The sequence below is a fragment of the Nothoprocta perdicaria genome, unplaced genomic scaffold, assembly GCF_003342845.1.
Source record: "Nothoprocta perdicaria isolate Ctin4 unplaced genomic scaffold, notPer1 scaffold_19, whole genome shotgun sequence".
Classification (NCBI taxonomy): Eukaryota; Metazoa; Chordata; class Aves; order Tinamiformes; family Tinamidae; genus Nothoprocta; species Nothoprocta perdicaria.
Genome location: NW_020455093.1, coordinates 6849592 through 6876928, shown reverse-complemented (window position 1 = coordinate 6876928; position 27337 = coordinate 6849592). Strand labels below are relative to the sequence as shown.

Below are 27337 nucleotides of genomic sequence, written 5' to 3'. Positions count from 1 at the left end.
AAAGTGCAAGCTGAAGCACACTGAGTAGCATGACGCTGGGTACTTTTTTGCCTTCCAAACTGCCTTAACTGAGCTTCAACCTGTCTGAATCCCATGTTTAAAGAAAGAGCTGCATCAACCTAGAAAATCATTGTGGCTGTTTTCAAGGAGCAGCCATAAAAGAAATTGTAAATTTAATTACTAGGGAAGATTCAGAAATATTTTACTCCAATGACACAATATTTTTTTCCTTGTAGAAATTCAGTATCGGTAGTTGAAGGTAAAATAATCAATTGCCCAAGCTCTGGGCAATATATCACAACAGGAGAAAAAAGTTGACAGCCACAACCAACTGCAATCCTGTTTTCTACCTTCCTGCATTCTGACAGTGGAAGCTTTATTATAGAGACATATTTAATTAGGCCTCCCACTTAACAGAGGATGTTTTATTCTACTTATGGAAAGACATTTTGGTTGACCCAAAATGAGTTGTTATAGAACATGCTTTTTAAATAAAAAACAAAGCTCTCGTCTAAATTGTCCTTCATAGGTCAGTGGTTGCTAATGGGATACAGAATCGTTCCCTCCTCCAGGTCAACAGTTCACAACTGTCCCAGGTGGGTAGTGATTATGTGTCATTACAAACTGATTCTTGTTCAGTGTTCTGTCAAAAATGAGATTTTTGTGCTCAGTCCATTTCCTAATGGACAGGTGTTACAAGCAAATTGGCGCTAATTGGCAGCATTGTTGGCGGTCTCAGCAGAAAGGCAAAGGTGTGAAATGGACCAGAGGATAAAAGATGTGATTGCAGAGGTGATCCCTAAACAGACACATTTTATAGTGCTTTGAAGGGGGTGATGTGGAGAGTTACATCATGAGCAGCAGGTGTTTAGTAGACAGTGGGCTTGAAGGGCAGCCAGTAAAGCACGCTGGACTTTGTCCTCAACACATGCTTTGGAATAGGAACAGAAGAAATATCTAATTTTATATCTGTGGTATAGTCTCTAYATCTCCAATGATTTCAGTCACAGTGACTTCCTGAGATAAGTCTGTATCTTTGCACTTAGTAGCTGTGTTTGGATTTTGATTACATATAATTATATTGCTTGATCACAATATAAGTTTATAGCATCTACAGCTTGGTAAATGAAAGTTTCATGGCTTCACTCTATGTTGTGTAAAGACATCCATCCTATCTTTGTTTTTATCCTTTACCTCTTGATATCTCTGCTTCTTGTATTAAAAGATCCAGTAAACAATTGTTTCCTAATCACTTTCTCTGTATTTCTGGATGTCATGAGATTCTTTTGCAACTATTTTCATTTTGATGTTATTTTTATAGCTCTTCTTTGCTTAACGTACTTAGTAAATTTGGTTAGTCAAGTGTTCACCACCTTGTCTAGTTCATTCATCAGTATGCATAGGTTTGACCACAGTTGTCTTGGGCTGGTCTGATAACACCCCTCCACAGTGAGGGGCATTGGTCCAAGTTACTGTGTTTTGATTACTATATTTTGTTATATTTTAGCTAATTATTATTCTGTACTTATCTTGCCAGGCTATTACGTTCATATTATCTAGATCTGATCCATATCTAGAAAGTGGAGAGGATAGGAAAAATAGATGAGTATATATCACTTTCAACTTTGGAGTGCATGAAATTATGTCATATAATAATTTGTGCAGAAATCGAATATATATAACAGATTTTTCACTATGATTTTATGAAATTTATATGAACCTTCTGAGGCTAATTGCACAGAATAGAATTAGTCTATGAACTTTATTATTGAATATTCATAGTGCAAMAACACCAGAAGATATCAGTCAGATGAAAGCTGGATTTTCCTAGGGACTTTCAAATACTCTAAATGAAATGCTTTTCCCCAAACATTTTGATTCATGAGAGACATTTTAGTATTAGCAATTCAGGTGATTTCATTAGATTTTTCATTTTCTAGAAGGCATTCCTCTGTCACTTTCAGTGGTCCTTATGAAATCATTCTGGCTTATTTAAAGAAATAGATAGAAATATCAACCCTGCTGACTATAAARCTTTCAAAAAATAGTCATGTTAAAAGTTTATGAGCAAGAAAAAGAAATAGACATAAATCTCAGAATGTTCTTTATTATGAGTAAGTTTCATGGCTTTTGAATCCTAGGGCTTAACAGAACTGAGGCTGTGTCATCCTGTAGTGTTTTTGCTTTTGTAAGTACTATTCAGTACGTATTTGGATCCTTAAAAAAAAAGGGAGAAATTTTCAACTACATCCTGTGCTAACAAAATCTCTCTACAGCCTGTGATAACAGGTAGAAAACACAGATGCCTCGTGTTGATCTTCTTAGCTGCATCTGTGAATCTTTCTTAGCTGCTTCTCCATAATATTGCTATTTTTATAAGCAGTGCTCAGATGTCAAGATAGTGAGATAAGAGTACCAATAAAACCTTTTTGAGTTATCATTTTTGTGAGCTCTATAGCTCCTAGGTGTTCCTTTTGTTCCCATATAGTAATCATTTTGCAGTACATAATTGTAATCATATATCCTGTGTGGTAGTCTGAACAATGAATTCCAGCTGAATTACAGTAGGCACTCAGCTGTTTCTAATTGAATTGATTTCTGCCTGTAAACACAATTTTCAAATCAATTGCAATCAAAACCAGTAGCCATCATTTCTTTTTAAATTTGGACATATGTACTTCTACTGTACTGTTCCATCTGTGCTTCCACTGGTGTAAAACTCTGTTTTTACAAGTGGTGTAAACCTCTGGACATTATGTCTTAAATAATGAACTATACACATGCTACTGTGTGTGTGTATGTGTGTGTGTGTATATATATATATATATATATTAGTGTTACTGATTCTGTGAAAATCTAAAAAATACTGACCATATTTTCTTCTTTGGTGCCTTCATGAACTATTTAAATAATTAGCTGTGATACACAGGAGGATATATATCTAYAGRTATATATAGATATATATAAAAGGAAGCTGATCTTTGTATAATCTCTAATTTAGATTTGGTTGGGGCCTTTTATCATTATGTCCAATCTTATCAATATGTCCAGTCTTATTTACTTAACTTAGTTTTCAATGACATTTACACAMATTTAATTTAATATTTTCTTTTATTTATTCTCATTACTTGTATGACCTACTGAGTCCATGCATRTATTTTCATTCTTCTGAGATTTTGATATCTTTTACTGCTTAAATAGTGTCAACAGTCTTTACTAGAATAAATATTTGGGGGAAAACTTCAAAGATGCTTATATTTTTAATCTATCAGTCAATATATCAATAACATGTATAGTTATTGATAACACAAAACTCAGAATTTGCAATCTGTTATTAAATAACACTATGCACAAAAGTCACCATGTGTAAATATGAAATCAATATTCTGCATATCTGCTATGGTCTTTACATATATTATAGAAGTTAAAATTTCTGAAGTACTGAACTTGTATCACAAGCATAGTATCAAGATGGCCAGTGTCCATTTCTTAAACAGAAGTTTTTGATTTTTTTTCTACTAGATCCTGAGTTTCTTAAATAATTGTATTGCTTTATATTATTCCCTTCCAAGATGAGCACCGTCAGAAATGYATATTCATACTTTATGCACTATATTGTCTGGTAGACTGTGCTTACTAATTCTCATTTATTTTGTACAGGCTCCATCATCACCTTCTTCACCTATAGCTAATGAACCAAAATATGAGAAGCGCTGGCTAGATGCCCTATCAGTTCCTCTATCAATGGCTCGAATCTCGAGGTACAAAACTGGAACAGATAAATTAAGGTTTGTAATCTAAAAAGGAGGCACTGGGTTAGCTAGTGGGTCTTAATATTTTGCTGTGGAGTGCTGGCTATACAAGAATGCTTTGTGTTATGAAAGTCTTCAGCTCTTATTGTAAAAAYATATATATATATGCTGGTCATCTTCTCTTAAGGTTGATGTCCTACCTGGTGAATAACAATGACAAAGTAAAAGAAGTGTGGTAAATATAGCTCCATAAAATATGTTTCCATAATCCATTTTCTCCTTGGAGTTTAGTTGCCATTAGCAAATAGTTCAGAAGTTAACCTTGGCTTTWCTTGAATTAATTTGTAAGATATTACATTTCACTCCATATCTCTGTAATATAGTATTCCTATATTCCATATTCCCAAGTTCCCATATTGTCACTTAACACCAGCGATTAACACCAGTATTAAAAGAAATAATGAGATACTGCACAATTCTTGTGACTATGTTACATACCACTGTCATATAGAAACTCATTGACTGTAATGTAACAGAGTTTTATTGAGTATAGATGACAGAATGTTGTATGTTTGATGATAGAATCTTTTTGCATCTCTGCGATGTAAGCAATGGTTTATAAAGCAGCTGCAGAATAGGATAGACAAGATGATTTTTGTGGACTAACAAAAAGAAAGATGTGTAAAAATGTATACTGTCATCTGAAGCAGGTGGCGGCTCTTCTTCCAGACTTTGCATTAAAGCATCAGAGATCAAATAATTATAATATTGACATAAAAGTTTTAGTTGTTTTCCCCAGTCTTTGTCTTTATTTGGTTCTTTACTAAAGCATCGCCCTCTCCGCCACTTTCTTTCTCCTTCCATCAGCTGGCAAGTTCATATAGTCACTCTCCAAAATCTATAAAAGACCTCCATTCATTCCAAAATAAGTATATCTCAACAAAGCTTTTATATTCTCCTGTGGGTTAAGTGAATCAGTCTCTGTATGCATATTTAGACATCAACTCTTATGATCAGTATTATTGCACTTAAAGGATAAGCGTGAAGAAGTTAACATGTTTAAATAATTGAGTTCATTTATCAAGCTGCTAGTTAGAAACAGATTCAGTCATATTCTGGGCACTCTGTGCAGTACCTGGAACAATTCAAATGGATTCTGATTCAGAAAATGTAAGCAATGTGAGATTGTCTTGGAAAAAACTAACACCTTTTGCTATACTTTTGTGTGTGTGTGTGTGTGTGTGTGTGTGTGTGTGTAAGGAATGAGAAACGCAGCACTTTCAGCCTTGGCCTTTGGTAGATACAGGCTTTTGTGACACATGTGGCTCCAATACATACTTTCTGTACACATTTCACTTCTACTATTCTTCTGCTTTTTTTTTCAGTCACTACAGGACATTGGAGTCATTCCATAGAGCCAGTCGTTATCACATGATATTTCAGTTCCAGTGATATGCAGCCTGCTGCTTTTCAGTTTTGCCAATMCTGGAGGAATATGCACAGTAGCATTAAAGGAATAACACTGCAGGATTAATTGATAATGAGGCCATTCCTCTGTTCTTACTAGTGTTGTATTCTTGTATGAGGGATACCAGACTGCTCTTACATCCTGTATATTAAAGTCTATATCTATACCTATAAAGTCTATATCGTGCTATCTACACACTCATGCATGTAACATACATTGCTTTCTTCAGTCCTTTCTTAACCAATGGAAAACTGGCTTTTTCATCTCTGAAATTCTTGTAGATAGCCACAGCATTCTTTTTTTATTAAAATTATTCACTTAATTTCTGTGGTTTATTTTAAAACCTAGTTTTGTATGGTACATATATTATCTTTAAGTCTAATGTGATCTAAGAAGCTGCTGTCAGCCACTTTGGATCATCTCGTTCACTTATGTTTTCTTATCTATCATATTTTTCATGTTTCTTTTTCTCATGTTGTAAATAATCTCTGACTTTAGACAAACTTATGAACAAAAAGGAGATTGCCTACCATAAGGTCAAACAGAGTCTGATATATTACTGAAGAGCCATCTTTTTGTTGCCTGTAATTTAGAAGAATGCTGAGTTTGTCAATGTATTGGATTAGAATTATTCTATAAACTAGAGTTGTCTGTTAGACTATAATATAATTTTAATGTACTGTTAGATCAAGTCTAATCTAATCGAGTTAGGTTATATCATTCCTTTTATGGTTAAACTAAATAGCTTGGTACTTCATCGCAGCCTTCTGGTAACTCTGGCAAGAAAACACATACTTCTAGCTCTTGTGTCATCAATTGGCCAGGAAAATTTGTAGCTGTTTGACTTTTATTCTTTTCTTCAATACAAGGACTTATATTGGCTTTTCATTTCACTTGCTTTTCATTTGATTTTTCTTATGAAGTCTTAAGTCTGTTGACTTAGTGCCAAGGAGTACTTTTTTTTTTCTTTTTTTTTCTTATATATATTTTACATTTTGTAATCACCATAGCTATTAACAGACACCAGAGAGAATGGGAAGGATTTTTTTCCGTCCTTATACTTGAAGATTATAAATATTGCAAAAGGCAAGACGATGAAGTGTGTTTGTCTCAATACGATACAAAAAGAGGAGAACATTCATAGATCCTAAAGGGAAGATCAGAAATGTAGCAGATGTCTCTTCTCAATGCAAGTATTAGGGTTGGTCACTAATTGTGGTTAGAAGTTTGATAGTGAAATACTAAGATCAGTAAGCCTTTCTCACCCAAAGTATGCAGTTCACAAGTTTGTAGTTATATAAAAGAGAGACAAAAGAACCTTCAGTTTTCTTAGAGAAAACCTTATTTACAAAAAAGAAGTGTATAAAAATAATAATGTATATATTTTTAGTCTTTATAACAGATAATGGCAATACTGTGTAATGATCTTTATTTTCTGTATTGTCCAGAGTTTTAAGAACTCTGAACATTATAATATATATAACCTCTGAAACACTATGGGTTTAGAGACAGAAAATAGAAAAGTACTTCTTTGAAAGCTGATGGAAATTATATTCAAGAAATGAGTGGACTGAAAGTAGCTTAGGCACAGCAGCTATGACTCCATTTAGCTRTGATCCCAATTATAAAAACAGCTTAATTAGGTTTGGGTGTTATTTTCTCTTTCTAAATATTCCAGTCATTGTAATTATTGCAATATATTGCGTTTTTATTTGTTTTGTTTTTTGTAATTGGGTACTGGGTTTTTAAGAGAGTTAATCTTTCTTAAGTCATCTGTTTCCCATTTTAATACTTCAACGGGTTAATAAAATACCTTTAATTAAGTAAATAAATAGAAGAGTAAGAAATGAAACAAAAAAATTTGAGATAATGGAAGTCTAGAATTGAACAAAGAATAARTAAATGAAAAACACCACAGCCAAACTGGAATCCAGCTCAAGAGAAGGGGGYGATCAGGCAGGAAACCGTGGCAGACAGTAACATTGGTAAAAAGAAAAGATGATAGGAATTTGTAATGAAAAAGAAAGTATTGATTTGGATAGATACAGATAATGGAGTGCCTTAATGACTAATCTGACTGCTCTTGATGCAGAACATAGAACTACACGAATCAAACTCACTGCTGACAAAGTTAGCGTCATTAGTACAGAAAAGGAGAGGAACATCTTATAAAGATGGAACAAATGGAAATGGGATGCAAACTAATAATACAAAGTGCAGGAGATGGCATTAGTGAATGTAACTATTGTAGCAGAGCAATTTGATCCTTAAGGACTTAAAATTTGTCACAATGCTGCTCAAGCAGCAAAATATTTTGGGAATCAGTTGTCAGAAATCAAGTAAATGCAGGCTACAGATTAAGGTCAGTTCAGCAGAATATAAACACAGAGATATCTGAGAAGTGTCTAGACATTCTGCAAATCTCTCCACAGACGGAGAGCAACATACTCTTAACTAAAATGAGATAGGGGAAAAAAAAAACTCCAAAATATAGGCAGGAAATAAAATCTAGACAGGAAATGTGCCACACAGAATTAGAGATCAGCACTGAGTACAGATGATAATCTGTAATCAGGTAAGAAAAATCTTAGTACTTGTTCCTCATACAACAAGTGAAGTAGAATGTCTAAGCCACTCTCCATCATCTTTGAAAGGTCCCAGAGAACAGGAAGGTGTCCTTCAAAAAGGGCAAGGAGGAGGAGAACCCAGGAAAGTACAGGTCAGTCATCCTGAGTAAGTGATAGAGATGAACATCTATTTTTCCTAACAAACATGTCTGAATTTYATATATCATATAAATTATACTTTTAAATCCTGTTGAGAGATGGAAATCTTCAAGAAGTAATCCTTTGCATAAAATTTTAAAAATGTACTTACTATTCTCTGTATTCATGATAGTAATTAATACAATTAAGTTATCATGGACTGTTCTGTTGCCAAACRGTTTACAAAACATGAGCGGAAACTGAACCTGAATGAGCATTACAATGCCAGGACAGTCCAATAATTATTATGTGAATATTGATTTTATTACCTGTCTTTTCTGTCAGGAAATAACTAGAGACATCTACATATTATATATGAGACTGAAGCTGTTGACTTGTCAAGTCATCTGTACAGGCGTCATTAAGATACAACCAACCTTCCTACAAGAAATTAAGTAGGATGTCTTATTATTATTTAAAATTATTTAAATTTTATTTAAATGGAATAGTCTAAAATTATTCAAATTTTATTATTTAAAATTATTTTAAATTTTCACTTTTTCTGCATATATTATTACAGACGTGATGGCATACAGCTGGAAGTTGCTTCTACTAGCAAATCAGTTAAGAAAATTTCTGTAGAACTAATTTCTGTGTTATTTCAGTTATCTTATTCTACTAATCCAAGAGGCAAAATTACAGCATGGGAAGCAAAATCTTAAGCTAAAACAAAAATGAAAWGTAATCCAGATTTATACTTAATACTTTGATGTATTTTCATTTCCATAGTTTCTACTAATAACCCAGTTGTATTAGCACCTTGATCATTATTTGAAAATATGAGGCTATATAATTTACAGTACTAAAGACCCTCATTTCTTAAATTTCAAAGAGCAGATTGTCTGGAGAGYACTTTCTTGGAAATTTCCATTCATATACACCCATAATCCGTAAAACTTCAGCCTAAATAGAAATTCTAGTAAGAAAGCCGGGCAGTAATGAAGATAAGCCACTAGAAAATGCTATTAAAAATCAAGAAAATGTATGGCAGTCATCAAAATATATACAAGGAGGGAAGAAGAATTGAGTTTGCACTGGGAAGATAGAAAGCTGACCAACTGTGTCTGTCTGTAACAACATGTGAATACATTTCTATAGATAAAACATCTGACAAGCATCCAGGCTTTTATTAGGGAAATACTATGTAACTTTGAGATAAATTTAAAGGATAGACTGTTTCATGTGCCTCAGATACTGAAAATCTCAGAAAATATTTTGATGAAATCCTTACCTTTTTAAAAAAAGTAGGAAAGAGGGTAGTAGCTTTTCCCACTTCATTTGGCAGTAAGAAGGCATTTTCTGTTATAAAAGTCTCTTTGCTTAACACCTCTCTAATAGTTAATTTTCCATGCAGCAAAACTCACAGTGGCCATTTAATTAGTACTAGTTGTTATTAATTGCCCAAAACCATCAAACTCAGGAAGAAAATTTAAGTCTATTGATGCCTATCTGACAGTCATTCTCACTAAAACAGTATTATGTTATTAAACTAAATTAATGCAGTTACAAACCTCAAAACAAACTAGGATGCAGGTTCATCCATCATTTCACCATGAAAGTGAGATATAAGTAGACAAAGTGTAGAAAATATTGCCATGTGCTTCTGAGTGGTTATGCCTACAGGAAACAACCAAAAAGTTGAAGACCAAAAGTTGCAACCAAAAAAATGTAAGGGTAATGTGGCCCAAATCCCTGAAAATTAGGGAAATTAAACATTCTAAAATTGTTATACACATTCATGCAATATCCGCTTAAAGATAATATGGTCAGATTCAGCCAACTGCATACACACAGAGTGAGAGAAAGTTGTAGAAACTAAAAATACAATATCAAATCCTAAAAGGAGAGTATTTTCATCAGAATTCTTTCTGCATCTGTAGTGTACAGTGTTCTATAGAAATGACATATCAGCAAAATCAATCTCTTAACATGTGAAACATATACCTAGCAAAAAATGTTTGTTATCCTTCTTCCACACATAAGGAAGAGAGAAGATACATTAAATGCTGGAGAATGTATCTGGCTCCAGATAAAGTGATGGTTGTCACTTCACAGCCACAACGGTACTGCCTTCAGCAGGCCTTATTGGAGAAAATCATGCAGCTCCAGGCTTTCAAAGTAAAAAAAGGCCTTCAATTTTCTCAGCTTAGGAGTTTAAGTGATATGTTCTTTAGTAAGGCTATTTATACATGATACATTCAGTGACTGCTGGTTTGTGGTGAAGAATATTTCCAAACATATCAAAGTAGGAAAAATGCCGTAAAGTTGATGCATCTATTAAACCAAAGCCTTCTATATTTGTAAGGACTTTATCCTTTACTGGATTCAGAGATAAGTTTCATGAGCTTTTTTGAAGTAGTCACTTAAAATAATTTTATAAAATTCTTGATAATGTCATCCTGTCTGTATTTGAAGTAATGATTGATAAACGATTATTGGCGGAGGGCGGGTGCCTTGGATTTTATTTGTTCGTTTATTTGCTTGTTTGTTTTCGACGCAGGGGCATTTAAAGAGTTTCAGGATCCTTTGAAGAATGTTAAACTTCTATACAATTGTGTGCATGTTGTAAGTTCTAGTCAGTATTCATTGCTATCTGTTTCTATATATCACCAGGCTTTAAGAACTGCAGTTCATTCATTTTTGGTTCTATTTGCAATGATCAGTACAGTAATGGGAAAAGCAGAGAAAATGTGAATTTCCTCTAGCTGAATTCTCTTTCAATGGACGTGACTATATAGCATCTTGAGATCCCTCAAAACTGTYTTTCAGTATTAAACAGAAAAATCAGCTAAAAGGATGCTGGTGCTCCCCCATCTCCCTCATGCTTTGAAGAAATCAAGAAAGGTGTGATACTTAAGTCTCCAGGATTTTTCTCCTGAATTTCAATGCTGTATTTGTTCTTGCATTATTTATTGATTACTTCATGTGAAAAGAAACAAAAATCAGCATTTCAAAGTTTATATTTTAGCTTTTATTTTTAGTTTAAATATTTGGTTTTATTTTTTGCCATATGTATTATGCTTTTCAGACTAAAGGGSCAATTAGAACAAAGTGTTATGTGATTTGTATAGGGATAATACTGTAATTAAAGGCAAAAGATTATCCTAATCAAGTATACTGAGAACAAATCCCCTATATGACCAGCACAGACTTACTGGCTGACATCTGTAAACTCTGCGTATTCTTTTTCTGTTTCATTTCAGTCACATGCTTCAAAGGGGACTTTGATAAAACTAGCTTCCTGTTAAACTCAGTAAAGTGGGAGTAGGRATGGTGGTGCACTGCAAATCTCTGTCCCTCGTACTGGACTGTGTGACCACCTGTGACACTTTGAAGGCGTTGGACCAGACAGAGTCCCTGAGGAAGTAAGCAGCCATCCTCATCACATGCTGCAGGGGAGTACTGCTTGGAGACCAGTAATGGAGTCAGTGGAGAGGGTGGTTGGAGCTATCAGTTGCAGAGCAGATGATGGTGATGAGCTGCCTCATAGCATCATGGAGCATGAACAGGAGATTGGCAGGTTTTTCACAGATACAGAGTGGTCAAGACTGCACCTGTTCACCCAGGTTGCTTTGTATGATGAAATGAATGACTCTGTAGATGGAGAGCAGTGGATGTCACCACTTTCCTTGACTTTTTCAAGACTTTATGCAGTCTCCTGTAGCATCTTGTAGCCAAATTGGAGAGAATGGACTAGAGAGTGGACTACGTGTTGGATGAAATCTGGCTAGACTGTTCAGTTCAGAAGGGAGTGGCTGATGGTTCAGAGTTTATCTTGTGACTCTTTACAAGTATTATTCCTCATGTGTCTGTAGTGGGTCCAGTAATGCATAACATCTTCATTGTTAATTTGCTCAACTGGAAAGAGTACATCCCCATTGAGTCCACTGCTTGGCATCAAATTAAGAGGAATGGTAGAAATGCTTGAGGGTAAAACTGCCATCAAGACAAACCTCAAAAAGGTACCGAATGAGCCAACAGGAYTCTGCTGAAGTTCAGCAAAGACAAGTGCAAAGTCAGAATAAGCCCATAGAATCATACTGGCTAGGGAACAGCTCTGCAGAATGTTTTGRGGATCCTAATGGACAGCACATTGAACATCCATCAGCTGTAAGCACTCTCAGTAATAAGACTAACAGAAATGGAGCTACATTGGTAATAAAATGGTCTGCAGGTTAAAGAAAGGGTTTATTCTTCGCTGCATTTGTGAGGCCGCTCTCAAGTGCATGCATCTGGAATACTGGGTCCAGTTTTGATCCTCTTGTGGGAAGTAGATTTGTAATGTAAACCTATTAGCCAGCAAGTGGAACTAGGAGATCCTCAGGATACTTCAGACCTTGTGATTCTGTGATCYTGTGCAAAAACATTGTGATTGAAGCATTTAGAACTCAATACATTTGTTTGAATCTGTCAACTGGCTTTTATAGCTGAACACCCATAATTTAGTAAAGAAAAGGATGTGACAACTGAAGTTTATAGTGTCATCTGCAGCATCATTCTTTCAAACCACAGAAGATTAGTTCACTTTTGTAATAAAATTGGTTTCATTTATCTTGAATGCCTAGTGCATTAGTATAAGAGCTTATTTCTGTGATCTTTGATCAGCCACTTGTATAACTTTGTGCCACTTCAATAGGGCATTCATACTGCATTCATTCATGCATCTGCTCTGCATGAGTTAGAATTCTAGGCATTCTGTGGATTCAGTTGAGAGCATTTACTATTTCTTGCTTCAGTTAAAAGTATCTTAAATTTGATATTTAAATTTGATGTCTAAAGTAGACATGAATAGACTTACCTTCATGAGATCAGATTCAGTCTCTTTCCRTGCACTGCTGTCTACTAAGATGTTGACAGAACTTCCCTATCTCAGAGGAGASTGTGTGGTGTACATATGTATGTGTATAGATATCTATGGATACTGTTTTGTGAATATTGTATTTCCAGTAAATTTTATAATACTATTTTTAGCAAGTATATAGATTTGCATCTTCATTTGCACTATCAAACTCCCTATGAATGACAAATGTTACGTTAATCATTTTTTAAGCAAGTCGTGCCTTGTAACCTCCAGGTGTCACTTTGAATACTCACTCACTCACACTTTTGACATATACCATAAACTAAGCATTGCTGGACTTGATTTTAGAAATCCTGCAGCTTCATAGAGCACTATTCTTAAGTCAGTACCTTATTTTCTTCTAGATGAGTTACGAAAAGAAAATATTAACATATAACTATAATCTATTCTATAAATATAACAGGTAGCAGCAGTATTTTCCAAATGACATATAGAAGAAATCTGTACACAAATTTTCAACAATTCATAATTTTTTTTATACTTGTCTTTGAATTTTCTGGTTTCGTTGCTAAAAATAATGTATCACATAGTTTAAAGATATGCAAATTAGTGCACTTTTATGTCCATGACACTACTTCWTTTTTTTTTGTTGTTCCTACCAAAATAAAAAAATCCAGTAGTTAGAAATGGATAACAATACCCCATTCTAACACCAAATGTGCATGATTTCAGAGGTACATGGAGGGTGCCTAACTTGCAGTAGCAAGTAGTGAGTGAGGGATGCACTGGCATTTGCAAATTAAAATTTTTATATAAAAGATGAATAAAAAGTGAATAAATGCAGTTAAAAATTAACATGTGTAGATGCTATTACGAAAAAGGGCCTTATACTGAAAAATGCTTTAAAGAAAAGTTTAAGTACATTTTCCAGATTTTCTATGTCATAAAGGAGCTTAAAGGAAGCATTGCTTAGATTTTTTTTTTATAGAAAATTATAGGAATACAAGAAATTAAAATTAGGGAAGTCAATTCTTTGTTATTTATACATTCTTAGTAAATGAAACCAAAATGCAAGAAATTCAGGGGAAAAAAAAAGTCACTTTTGTTTCAGGGTTTCTTATAGTTCTCCAAAAAGATCTATTGCATATGTCCTCAGTAAGCTACACTAGGTTCAGTAGTCAAAAACATATACCCTAGCAAGTAAATGATCAGGGCATATGGATACTGCTATGGAGAAAGTATTTATTGTATGTACTGCTCCTGATACTGTCCATTATTATCTTTTTTTTTTTTTTTCCTTTTTCCTTTCCCTTGCATTGTAAAGTTAAAACCCAAACTTGTCAAAGATTGTAAAGATCACTTGAACCCTGAAAAATACTGGGCAGTTTCAGAAAACTGACATATCTTCCTTTATGGATATGTTTCTTCTTACTGCAGATCTAATGCATTTGAAGTGCTGGCACTCGATGGAGTTAGTACTGGGATACTTCAGTTATATACAGCCCAGGAGAGTGCTGACTGGCTGAGAGCAATATCAACTAACATCAGTGATTTGACACTTCAAAATGTATGTTACTTTCTGCATATTTTTTGTCTATTCTATCTTAAAATTATTTCTAATTTTTCACAGGCAGAAAATACTTCACATTTAAGATAAAAGATATAAAGAAAATGTGTGTATTTTGGCAGAAAAGGAAAAAAGGAAAGAGAAGAGATAGGGTTTCTAGTAATTCAAGACTGTCTTGAAGTTTTCAAGATTTGCAGCAAAAATAAAGCAGAGAGCAGTAGAAGTTCAGGTTGTCTTTATCATTTTAAATATTCCTTTTTAAGGCAAAATATTGACCCTTTTTAGTCATTTCATGGAGCTTTGGATAGGGTCAATCTCATCACTTCTACATTCTCTAAATTAGCGGGTTTAAAACATGGTTTTGGAACTTGACATTTGTTGATTTTGAAGTAGGCGTGTGGAAATTTTGTAACTAGTGAAGTATAACTTATGGGGCTCATTGGGAGGTAGTAATTTTACCTGTCTAATTTATCTAGGAATTGGCCTATTTAAAGTCATATTTTCCAGCTTTTTGCCTACAGGTATTAAGGTGCTTATGCCAGTGTAAATTATTCCTGTAAATTTAAAAGTAGCAGTTGTTATTGAAAACAGAGGTACTAAGTAAACTCTTGAGAAACAGAAAAATCATTATGCAGACAACAGGTTATTATTCCGAGAAAGAACACACGGAAGAGTATTGAAGATTCTGCAATGAAGCAGAAAGTCAACTTATCAAATAGGCAACTTGATAATGTGCACTATTGAAAATAGGTWGCAGTCTTTATGAGCTGGTAGAAATCAATGGTGAAAAACATACAAGCAGTATTTGCCCTGAGAGAATTAGCTGCAAAGATTTTTAATCTTTTTCTTTAAAAATATTAAGACTGTAATATCTTCTATAAACTAGGATMTGGTAGGATAAATATATTTATTTTTAGGTATTTAGATATCTAAATTAAATTTAGATTTAATAATCTACAAACTAATTGATGCTTAGTTAGTCTTCATAAGTTACCTGTGATCATATATTTCTTCACAGTAGTTTTTATATTCAATTAATTCTTTTTAATATGAAATTATTTAAAGAGGTCTTTGCCAAATATCTGTATAGTTGTTCATGATGTATTCTTTGTAAATTTTCCCTACGAGGTATTGTTTAGGGAAGTTATCTTACTTGGAGTTTGGTGTTTCTATTTGATAATTCTGGGAAAATAATATACATTATTCAAGAATGTTCATAATTGCCTGCTGCATGAATAGTGAAATAGTGAAATGTTAATGTAATGTTAATAGTTAAATGTAATATCTTTAGAGCAATTCCACTTCCTAGTTCCTGATTATAACTCTTTTGCTTTCCAAAAAATGCACACTTTAAAGCCACTCCAGATATGTAGCTGAATACGATGATAGAGAGTTACTATAAATTCAAGCTAAGTATTTAAGTATTAATAGTGGTAGGATCCTGGTYGGTTTTTCTGGAAGGCAATATGTGTGGCAGTATGTGTGGCAGTATGTGTCTTGATGTAATAACCTCCCTGTGTTGTGAACTTTCTGCAAAAATATTTTGTTGTCTACTGAATACTTCTACTGATCTTCATTTTTCAGTTATCAACCACGATTTAGAGTCCTGAAAACAAAATACTGCATCTTGTGTCTTKCTCTTTGGAATGGGGAGATGAAATGGGAGCAGTAAACTGCTTAGTTTGCAGCAGTGATAAATACTGTTCTAGGCCAGGTAGATAGTACTCTCTTTAGAGATCTTAGTGAGTGTGAGTAAAATTTTCTCTTGGGTTTGGTGTTTAGCAGGCTGTGACAGATGTGCAAGCTTTGGAGCAATGGAGCAGGTCTGGCCATAACACTAGTTAAGCTAATTACCAATCATCAGAACAACAGATGTAAGATGTAAGTCAGTTAGAAACCATTTTCTAGGAAACTCTTTTTTAAGATCAAGAATGTGAGGCTGGAATTTCAGTAGAAATTTGTTGGGGGCCAAGAGACTATTTCATACCCATACCCTGGGACAAGGCCTTTACCTTCAGATTCTTGAAAATCCATTCAGAATGCTTTTTATTACACTATTATCATCTCACAAATGTTAAGTATTTTTCTTTGATCATCTTATTGAAGTTAGGCTATGTATCTGTAATTCCACAGACTTTTTTCTCTATTTGCCCTTCCTTAGTCCTGTAAAATTTCAACCATTCTCCTGGAGTCCCTGTAGATAATCAGGATTCAGAGGTTAGGGTTAAGGTTAGGATTCAGGCTCAGATAATTTCTGAACTTCTCAAGGTTTAATTTCGTTAGTTCATACATACACTCTGTCCTATTCTGTAGATAAATGAATACTGTTAGATGATCACAGAGGACCTTTTACTAAAACTACTAGAATCAAGAATTTCAGCCTTTTAACCTGACCGTAATTAAATATTTATGTCATACTTTCCATTGTTCACTTTTATTTCTCTATACTTATGTTTATGCTTCTTGATTTTAGCAACTCGCTCTTCACCACAGTCATTCTTACTTTACCTGTGCCTGTCCACGTCACTACTATATACATTCTTCCTCATACATGTTTCCATACCATCTGGATACTTCCTTTKTGGCTTTCAGTTCTTAAAGAGCTCCTGGTGGAGGTGAATTATTCTTTTACAGTGCACCCTATCTTTCTTAYAGCAAAATCTTTTGCCATTTTCTTCTTTCAGCAGTTGGCAGTTCTCTGCCAGATCCCCTGCTGAAGCCAGAAGACAATCTTAATGTGGGTAGTACAAAAATAGCCCCACCACAATCTGACACTTCTGCTAATGTCAGACTTCTCTTTTGAAGTACTGAAACATCTAACTTCTATGCAGAGGCAAGCTCTCAGGGGATCAAGTGAAAGGGAGGAGTTGTCTTTCAGTAGTAAAGATGTGAGGAGCTGTCACTGCCTAAGGATGCTGTCCCTGACTGTTAGCATAGCTAGGAAGTGTTACTCTGTAGATGAGAAGTAATGATTCTGGTATTAGCCTGAGGACAGTTAGTTCTTATAAGACAGGGGATATGGAGACATGGAGAAAGATGTAAGAGTTTATTCTCAGCTTGCCTTCCTGATATTTGTGTTGTATGCTGAGATAGGAAAACCTCCCAGTAACTGTTACCCTCACAAGCTTTACAGRTTTTTTTTTTCTAAAGATCTGTGTCCTCTATTATTCACCATTCTGCCTATAGTTGTGTTTTTCGCATGCTTTCCTGCCAAGAGAAACTTCCCTATCCACTTCCTTTATGATTCAATTCTCAGTCTCCTCAGTGTGCTCCCAGACCCTCACATTTACCTTTTGGAGGAGAAAGAAAACAGGGAGAGATAAGTAAGCACTTCCCATCTATTTCTTCTTACAGCCTTTTTCTCGCAGAGTTAAAGACACTGAGGGAAGAACAGGAACAGAAACTGGCAGTGAAGCTGCCGTAATGAATCAAAGAGGCAGCAACTTGATCCACAAATGCTTCTCCCTGCTACTGTTTGATTTGTTTAGTTAGAGGGTTCTTTGCAGGGAAAGTGACAGAGCTGTGCAGGAGATGTTTTTAGGAGACAGTTCTTTGGAATAATTTAGAATTCCCCCTCTGTTGTGCCACTGTTCAGATAGGTATCTATTAAACATTTTTAGCTTTTGTCATGGGCTTTAATTWTTTTCTTTCACAGATAGCATCATTAGACATGATAGGTAGAAAAATCTAAAGTAGATGTTGCCAGTTCATTTGCATCATAGAAACTTACTTCTTATATTTTTAGCTCTCAACATTTTCTGKTTTTTACGATATGTTCTGAAGGTGCTGTGTTTTTCACATTTAATAACAAATTTAATAAATGAGCAGTTCATAAACAGGTAAAGAATAAAAAGATGCAGTTGTACCAATTTAACYATTATTTATGATCTTTTGAAATCATTCTCACAGTTCACTGGAGGATCACAGAAATGTAAAATTTGGCTTGGAAGCAAGAATATTCATGCTAAATCATATATATGCTTTTGAGAAATGATGTCATTTCCATGTGTTCTATGACTTAAACATTTTATTCTATGTTTACATGTACATGTATATCTAAAACAGTGGAATGAAATTTCAATTTGAATAGGGAAAGGCTTATGAAATAGGAGCTTTGAACATTCATATARAAAAGTAAGAGGAGTAGGTCTTTCTCTCTGAGCCAATATGTGAGGTACATATAGATCAAAACAAAATCCATTGTGTGTCCATAGCCTGTAGGAAGCAATATACAATCTGTGTTTATACAAACCATTCTATTGCTGTCTAGGGGGTAGTACCACAACATCATATATTTTTCTCCTGCTTCTTTTTGTTTTTAAACTCAGGCATTCCCATTTGAAAGTACCTCAAATCAAACTTTGATTTGAAACAAAATTTCTTCCTTCATTTGTCAAAGTTAAATAAGGTAAATCCCATCCTGGGAGGCACTTAGGTTTAAATATATCGCCCTGAGTCATGAAAACCCCATTCCCTTCTTGCCTCCTGAAGATACCTATGCATTAATCTAAAACACAATACAGTAACAAGATTATTTAACAGCTTGAGCTGTCTGACACTGTACTCTGCAGATCCAGATTTTTGATTTTAGCTCTCTTGCTGTTCCAAACACCCATCACTGCACTGCAGTGCTGAAAACTCATGTATTCCCAACAAGGTGCAACAAATTCCATTTGTATTCCTGCCACAAAGCTCCAGTTGTGGGGGATCATAGGGAACATAGGCATTGTTCAAAATGGAGAGTACATACTTCCCTCTCCTCAATCCAGTGGCCACAAAGGGGCCACAAAGTGTTGTAGAAGGATATCTTTCATTCCCCCACTTACATCAGGGCTGCAGCCATCCCTGCTTTGAACAGAGGACAAGCTGTGCAGCTACAGCAGTGAATAGCTGTGGAATCCAAAGCAGAAAGCACTATTGCGCTTACCGACKGGAAGCAGTGCTGTCAATGAGGATGCTCTTCACATTGCTCTTCTTTCATTCTCTGGAGAATCTGCATGGCCGGTCTCACACATTCTCACAGGCACATCTACATATTGTAAGATAAAAAGTTGGATAACAGATTTCTTTTTTTTTTTTTTTTTTTTTAAAGAGAACTTGATTTAACTGGAAAACAGGGTGAAAGGAGGTGGGATCACTGCTTATTCTGTGTATTTGAACTGTGTTATATTTTAATGATCTTATAATTGGGTGTGTCCAAACACTTGCAAGGAAATTGTGTTTCTGTGGGCATGACTAGGTTTCTGAGTACTTGCTTCTTTTTTTATATTTTACTTTGAAGCATTGGAGAATGGCTGGAGCTGAAGATAGGCAGGGCATAATGGTATTCCTGGTGATGCTCAAGTATTTCAGATGCCTTTTTGTTCTGTCTCTCCAAATGCACAAGACTCATGCCCTAAATCAGACTGGTGAGGACTGCTTCCCTCTGTAACATTGGTCTTGTCACCAATTTGTAGCATGCAAGGTTTACAGACCTTTACAGAAAAGGTTAACTGTGTTCCCACCGACTTATTACTGTCAAGGCCCTGAGAGTGCCAACAATTTCTGCCACCTCCTGCCCATTCCCAGGGATTTGACCACTGATTCCAGGCCAGTGCTGGCATTGTCCAGCTAGAGAAGAACTGTGGGAGAGACCCAAGAGACCTGCTGGGTGCTCCCTCCCCTTTGTTTGGATGCCACATGGCAGGAACATTCGTCCTTGGTCTTTGCTTGAGCTRCAGTGCAGGTGTCTGTGCCTGTGCCTGAGCTACAGTGCAGGCCTGTGACACCTCTGTAGTGGTGACTCCCCTCCTCTGGAGTGGCGTGGCCCCTACATGGGGCTAGAGGACCCTCCCTGTGCATAATCTGCTTCACCAGAGTGAAAGACAGGCTTGGCAGCTGCACCAGCTTCCAGCAGGGCAGCTTTGGCACCCAGGACATCATTTGGGTGTCCTGCACCATTCAAATACACAATTCAGTTCAAGTGGATTGCAAAACTGAGTGACAGGAACAAACCCTTACGACCCACKAAGAATTAGGGATGATTGACAACTTCTTATAGCCATGGTGCCTTTGTATCATCCTCCATGTGTACATTCGAGACCCTTGCTATCATCTGCTGTTCCTTTATATTGCATATTATCCCAGGGTCATTTTCTTTTAGGGTGGTTCTATTTAGAATAAGTACTTGTTATTGTTATAAAATAATTCTAAATATATGCATATGCATATATGTGGTATTGTACTCCACAACTGCATTTTCCTGAATAAATAAGAAATAAATAAGTCTCATACTTTTCAGATGACAGCCACTTTTTGTGGCCAAACAGGTTGCAAAATCCCACACAGGTCCAGACAAAGCCCAGCAAGATCTAAGACTGGTGTGGTTAGCATAATACCAGACCTGTTGGCATCTTATAGTCATGCTTTGCCTTTGAAGTTTACCCACAGATTTCATCTTGCCAATCTCCTGTTCTTGCTGAGATATTGGTTATAGTCTTGATTTCTTCTACCCTTTTCCAGTGATTTTATCTCTTCATCTTTTCCTAATGTAATTTTAGCTCTTTTCTTTTTATCTTTAGTTCACTGTTACTGATATTTCATTTTAAAAAGTGTTTCACTTTAAAGAAGGCTTTCTTGGGATATGTTCAGCAGTCATCTATGCTAATTATGGCTGTCAAAGAAAAGCCAAAATTAGCACACCTCTTCATTGACTAAACAGTGAGCAAAAAGGAAGATTTATAAATTTATACTAAAGGAAATCGTAAACAAAATTTCCTTCATGAGCCTTATATGCCCTTTCACATCACAAAGGACTTGAGCATATGCTTAATTTACAGATCCACTTACATAGTTGTTAACTGAGATCTAAATGAGATGATACCTGCAGTTCAGTGTAATATTTTCACAGCAGCAAAGTAAAATTCATAAAGCCAATTCTTTATGAAGGATTTCCTGAAAACTCTGATGAAAGATTTTCTTTCTTTTGAGTCTTTTGTTTTCCAGGATTATTTTAATTATATTGTATTTCACAGAATCACAGAATATTTAAGGTTGGAAGAGACCTCTAGAGATCATCTAGTCCAACCTTCCTGCTCAAGCAGGCACACCTACAGCATGTGATACAGGGTGGCATCCAGGCGGGTTTTGAAGACCTCCAGAGAAGGAGACTCCACAACCCCCCTGGGCAGCCTGTTCCACTGCTCTGTCACCCTAACAGTAAAGAAGTTCCTCCTCACTTGGAGATGGAACTTCCTGTTCTCCAGTATTTCTCCACTGAAAATATATAATTTCTTATAAGTATTATTTTTAAGTAGTAATACTAGCATACATTAACCATGTCAGTACTAACTGCTTCATAGTAACTCTTCATATGAGAATATTAATATTGAATATTCTTCTATCTCTTTTCTGTAGATGAAAATGGCAAATAAATGCTGTTCTCCTTCAGATCAGGTAAGACATTAATTTTATTATCCAAATTTAATTTTATAATTGAACATTGCCAGAACAAAACTATTATTTTTTCTAATTTTTGTCATTGTTTTCAGTTGCAGAATTTGTAGAGCTTATGTACAGATACTTAGTTTTTATATTTTGAAACCACATTTGAAAAATCAGTTTTAAATTCTGAAGTGTCATAGTTAATACAGCAGATCCTCACTAATCCATCATAATGAACAGAATCCTTCAGAATATAAAAGGAAGAACATATGAAACTAGAATATAAATTTCTGGGATGGCAAATTTAAGGCAAGCCTAATGACACCTACATAATATGTTCACAAACTTGAATTGCTCTGAGTAATAAAACCAATTTACAAGAAAGAGAAAAATATAAACTTGAGAGACTAGAGGTAATTTGAGGRGCTTCTTTAAGTAAATTTTGTTTTTATGATTGCCTTCAGAATCCAAACTAATCTTTCAAAACAAGATCAGATCAGATTGTGTCAGTTTCCAGTCGGATTCTGGTTTTCATAGTACTAGAATTTGGCATCAACAAATACAAAATCAGTTTGCTAGTAAGGTTTCTTGATTTCCTTTCATAKTCAAATTAATAATATTAAATTAATGATAACATTAAATTAAACTACCAGTTTGTCAAGCTAATCAGAATGGTCTGCCTACATTCATAGGCATGCGTCTTCTCTCTCCAAAGGAGATATTTAAACTATGACTTATTGGAACTATTGGAAATTCATTTTTGCCAAGGCTTAACCTCACAATCTCTTCTTCAGAGTTTATTTAGTTATCTCAAACCGTGTCATGCTAGTTAGTCTTTGTTAAGGACAAAGACTTTGACAGGTGTATGCAAGTAAGTACCATTGCTGAAGCCCTGGCATTATATGTAGCCTGTGTAGACCTCAGACATGACTGGAAGCATGAGGTACTTGATCATTGGCTACTTTTAGAACAGACTGGTGCTCTGCAAGGAAACAGGGAGATCGAGCTAGATTGAATGTTATTTTGTTGAGTAAGAAGGATATTTGCAGCTGCCATTGTCTAAGAATTGTATACTTTGATTCTACTTTATATAATTTCTTACAGTTCTCTAGAGATTTGAAAGCACTTAATTTTGTTATCAGTAAGCAGTTAGATTTGTGAGTGGGTTTTCAAAAGATACACACCACTGGATTGCTGCTTATTTTTCAGAAAACTATAAATTAGGTACTGAGTACTCTCTGTATTGAAGAAGAGTTGATTTTTTAAAGACCATTTGAGTGTTTCCCATACTCTATTAAAGCAATATCTTTTCTTCTCAGTACTAAAAAAAAGCTTAACACATATTCTATCTACATATTCTACAATCAATACTATKTATGATTGTACTTGATATGCTATAAAACAGTTTTTCAGGTGCTCCTACACWGTCTCTTTCCTTTTTTGTTGTTTTGATATTTTGCAGTTGGAGGAAAAGGTGAGCTCTCTCCTTGTCCTTTTTTGTATATGTATATTCCATTTACTCTTTTGTAGTGATTCAGTACAGCTGTAATAGAGAATTCCTGTATTTGTAACAGTCAGTGATCTCAAGTATGAGAGAACAGAACATTTGTATATAGYTGAGAGATAATAAGCAGATGAGTGGCAGCTATCAAGGATTTGTCAAGAATAAGTAGCGAATATCTAATCTAATTTCCTTCAGTGGTAGGATAACCCATTTTGTGGATGGGTGAGAAGCAGTTGCTGACATATCTTGACTTCAATAAAACTTTTGACACTTCTTGACATGAGGGTATTGTTAAAGAAATTTTATCCAGTTTTCCTGGTACAGCTGTTGGATAATCCAAGAATAAGTAAATGGTTTACTTTTAAAATTAAATGATACATTGATGGAGTCTGAAAAGCTCTCCTGAACCCAATTCACTTAATGTTTTCCTTACGATGCATTAACAAAAGTATCTATACTATTTTTTGTAGAGATGAACCTGTAAAAGGTGGCATTAGACCTAAGAATGATCTTGGTATATTGAAGGATGAGTCTGATAAACAGATTGGAAGCCACTTCTTGTATGGCACATCTGTAAAAATAATCAGAATGTATTTGTGAGATGCTGTGGGAACAACTTATTCTTCCAAAACAAAAGTATTTGAGGATATAAACTCTGTTGAGCAGTTCAGTCCATCCTTTTTCACCTTGCTAGCACTGGGAAGGACATCAGAGCACTATGGACCGTGGAAGCCAGCCAGACACGCGGGAGGTTGTCAGGAAGCAGCAGATTTGTTATTTTATCAGTCCAGCACAGAGCAGGGGCCATTCAGAAGTGCCAGTCACATGGTTCGCCTTACATTCCATTTTCTCCCATTTTATCCATTTCAAATAAGCAACCCACATGCTTTGTAATGTTCCCTAATCTGTCCCTGATTTTCTCTCTCTTTTTTTTTTTTTTTTTTTTTGGTTATTTCAGCTGTAGTCACTGATGCTGCACATGCTTAGTAAGCCAGCACTTCTCTTTCCTCTGATATTCTTCATTCATGGGAAATTCCTGATAATTCCCTATCATATATTTTGCCTGACAGTTTATCCCACTATTGTTTTATTAGCAGTGCCAGATGAGAGATGGACAGCCACTTTTTCCTTTGCGTTGTGTGTCAGGTCCAGCAGTTTCTCATATTGTTACCTTGTCAGTTTAACTTCAAGCCAGGGCTACATATCACAGCTACAACATCTCTTTTGTGACTTTTGATAAAGAGGCAAGCATCTGGGCTATATGTTACACATGGGTGAGTGTACCCTGGAAAATATGCAAAACATCGTATTCCACCAAATTCTGTGTGCTATGCTACAAAAATGGCCTTGACCAAAGGCTTTTCATAGCTTTTGGAAAAGTGAAAAGAAATAGAGCTTTATAATTTCGAGAAGAGAAGATAAAGAGGGAGGTATGAAGTAAGTCTTCAGAAAGGGTAACTTAATGTTGCAGAGTGTCAAAAACTAATGTTCTTCTGTGGTTATTCAGAGAATGACATTTAGAAAGATCAAGTAATGAAGTTATCAACTGACTAACATGATGCTACTAACACATAATATGTTTTATTCCTGAAATTTTTGTTCTGGTTATGGACTAAAGTAGCTTCTCTTTACTATGAGGATATTGGAATTTAATTTTTTAATGGAAAGAGCAAAAAAAAAAAAAATCTTAGTTTGTGGTTATAATACTGATGACTCATTTTAGATGTGAGGAATAGACTTCACCTCTGAAGGCTGAATAAAGTATTGGAATAGACTATTGTGAGAAATGATGAAATGTCCATTACTGGAGGTCCTTAAGAGGTTGAGAAAATATCTTTCAGAAATAAAATAGCTGTTTTTGGAAGTCGGTGATGCAATTCTTAATGAAAATCTCTTGATCTGCTTTAGAATCTTTTCTGGGACCTCAATGGTTCACTGAAAATGAGAGTGACTGTTATATACTACTACTATCACTACTATAGACACTACTTCAAATGCTTAAAGAGTTGAACCTCTAGACATTTAGTTCCTCTGTGGAGTAAATAACTATTATACTGATTTTTAAGATGAAGAAACTGTAGATAATTAGGTTATGTTTGGTGGAACAAATCAATACATTTKGATTGTCCTGTTGCATTCTGATCAAAAATGTCACTGTCCTTTCTAAAACAAACACATTTCACAGCATGTCATGGTGTTCGTATGTTCCATTTTTATCTCTTTAGAATGGAAAAAGTGTTTTTTCTTTTTTTTCTTTTCTTTCCTTTTCTTTTTTTTTTTACCATGAGAAGTTTAAATATCTATCTATACAATTTGAATCTCTATCCCCTCTCCCAGTCTCATTCAAATTAGACATAACATCCTATCATGATTCATGTCCAACTTGAAAAACCTTCTTGTTACCTCAGTGGATTATTAAAAGTTATAGATATTTTTAAAAATTCAGAGAGGTAGATGATAATATCAGCATACCGTCTAAGGCTAGTATCTTTTCACTTTTCCCTGGATTCGTAGCTTGCCAAAGGTATGTGGAAAAAAAAGATTTTGGACAATTTGGTAATTTGGACAGATACTGCAGAAGATTAGCAAGTCAGGTTGTGAATCTTCATCCTCAATGGATAATATTCAAAAAGTATATATTAATTGTGTTGTGTTGTGTTATTAGTGCTGATACTAAAAACACATGTGGATAAGTTCATGAGTAAACTGATCTATATTGGTACTGTTTCAAGCAGGAGATAGGATTAGACAAGCTCCTGATGATGAGGGGTCTCTGTAAACATAAATATGATTCCATTTGAATCTTCTTTTCTGAAAGGCTCTCAGATGTCACCAATGTCAGCAGTATCTGCTGTAATAACTTTTTTTGACATACCATTTCCAGACAAGAAGCCAAGAGATGGATATTCTTAGTACAGGAGTGCACACTGTGATAGTTTTGGTCACACTTGCTCCGGCAAAATATATCTGACGCTTGGTCATGAACACTCATCTGCCATGTACACTGCTGCATTCAGAAAAGAATGTCATTTGGGGGTGGGGGGGAGGGAATTTTTTGTTTGTTTCTTTGTTTCCCAAGGTCAACTTATTGATAATTGTTCCTAAGAGAGAGTTTCAGGTTTTAGATCCTAACTTGAAAAAGGGTATTATTCATTTACTTTTTGTAGCTGTTTACTAGCAGTACTACATACAGAATGTACTGATGACTTTATTGAATGTAACACATGTAATGTAATGTAGTGTAACACACTAAGTTTCCACTCATCTAGTTGCTCTGTTGCTGTAGGAAAACAGTAACTACAAATAAGAATACTCATTCACCTGCGATCATTGGATTACATTTTGTTAGTGACTTGTTAGTGACCCCTTAATGAGTGCCATTGCTCATTTTGTTCCTACAGGAATCTTTGTAAAGTATACTGGAACACTTTAGGAAATTAATAACATAGCAATGATGCTATGGTGATTTTCCACTCATTTTAAATAGCAATCTGAGATTGATTAGACGGTAAAAGGAAAGAAGTGCTAAAAGCAGTGCTGAAAGTGGTGTAGATTGTAGTGTTATACCAAATCAGCGCTCCTTAAAACTTCAAATGGCAGGCTTTGGTCTGATCTCCCTAGTATACTTAACCACAAACAGTTTCTTATTGATTTTTTCCTTTTTTTTTTTCAGTACAGACTGCTGTTAAACTGAATATTTATCCTTTTACCCATTCACATGGTCTAAATGACCATTAAATAAACCAGTCAATAAAAGGGAGAGACAGAGAGAAGGCAAACAAATGTTAGGGTTTTTTTTTTCCTCTTTTTTAAAATAAAAGATCATTTTATTTGCATATGTTAATTAAACACTGCTTCTGATAAAGAAAAGTCTTCTATTTTRTTTCTTAACTTTTTAAGCAATGTGTGTCTTTTTAGTGGAATATCAATTTTTATACTCTTGTCTTCATGGCTTTTTTTTTCTCTCAGATTTATTTTTCTCCTTGATTTTTCCTTCTTTACATATCTGTATAATGTCATCTGACATTTATCTTTTATGACCTTTATCTTTTCTCTCT

General features: G+C 34.9%; 1 protein-coding gene across 1 annotated transcript in view; it reads left to right on the top strand.

Annotated features, from left to right (window-relative positions):
- Window positions 1-27337, top strand: part of SNTG2 (syntrophin gamma 2) — a 126919-nt gene that overhangs the window by 58688 nt on the left and 40894 nt on the right. The window contains exons 9-11 of the mRNA XM_026037069.1: window positions 3661-3788; window positions 14224-14353; window positions 21749-21787. Coding sequence (XP_025892854.1) covers window positions 3661-3788; window positions 14224-14353; window positions 21749-21787 — 297 coding nt within the window. The remainder of the gene's footprint in view (window positions 1-3660; window positions 3789-14223; window positions 14354-21748; window positions 21788-27337) is intronic.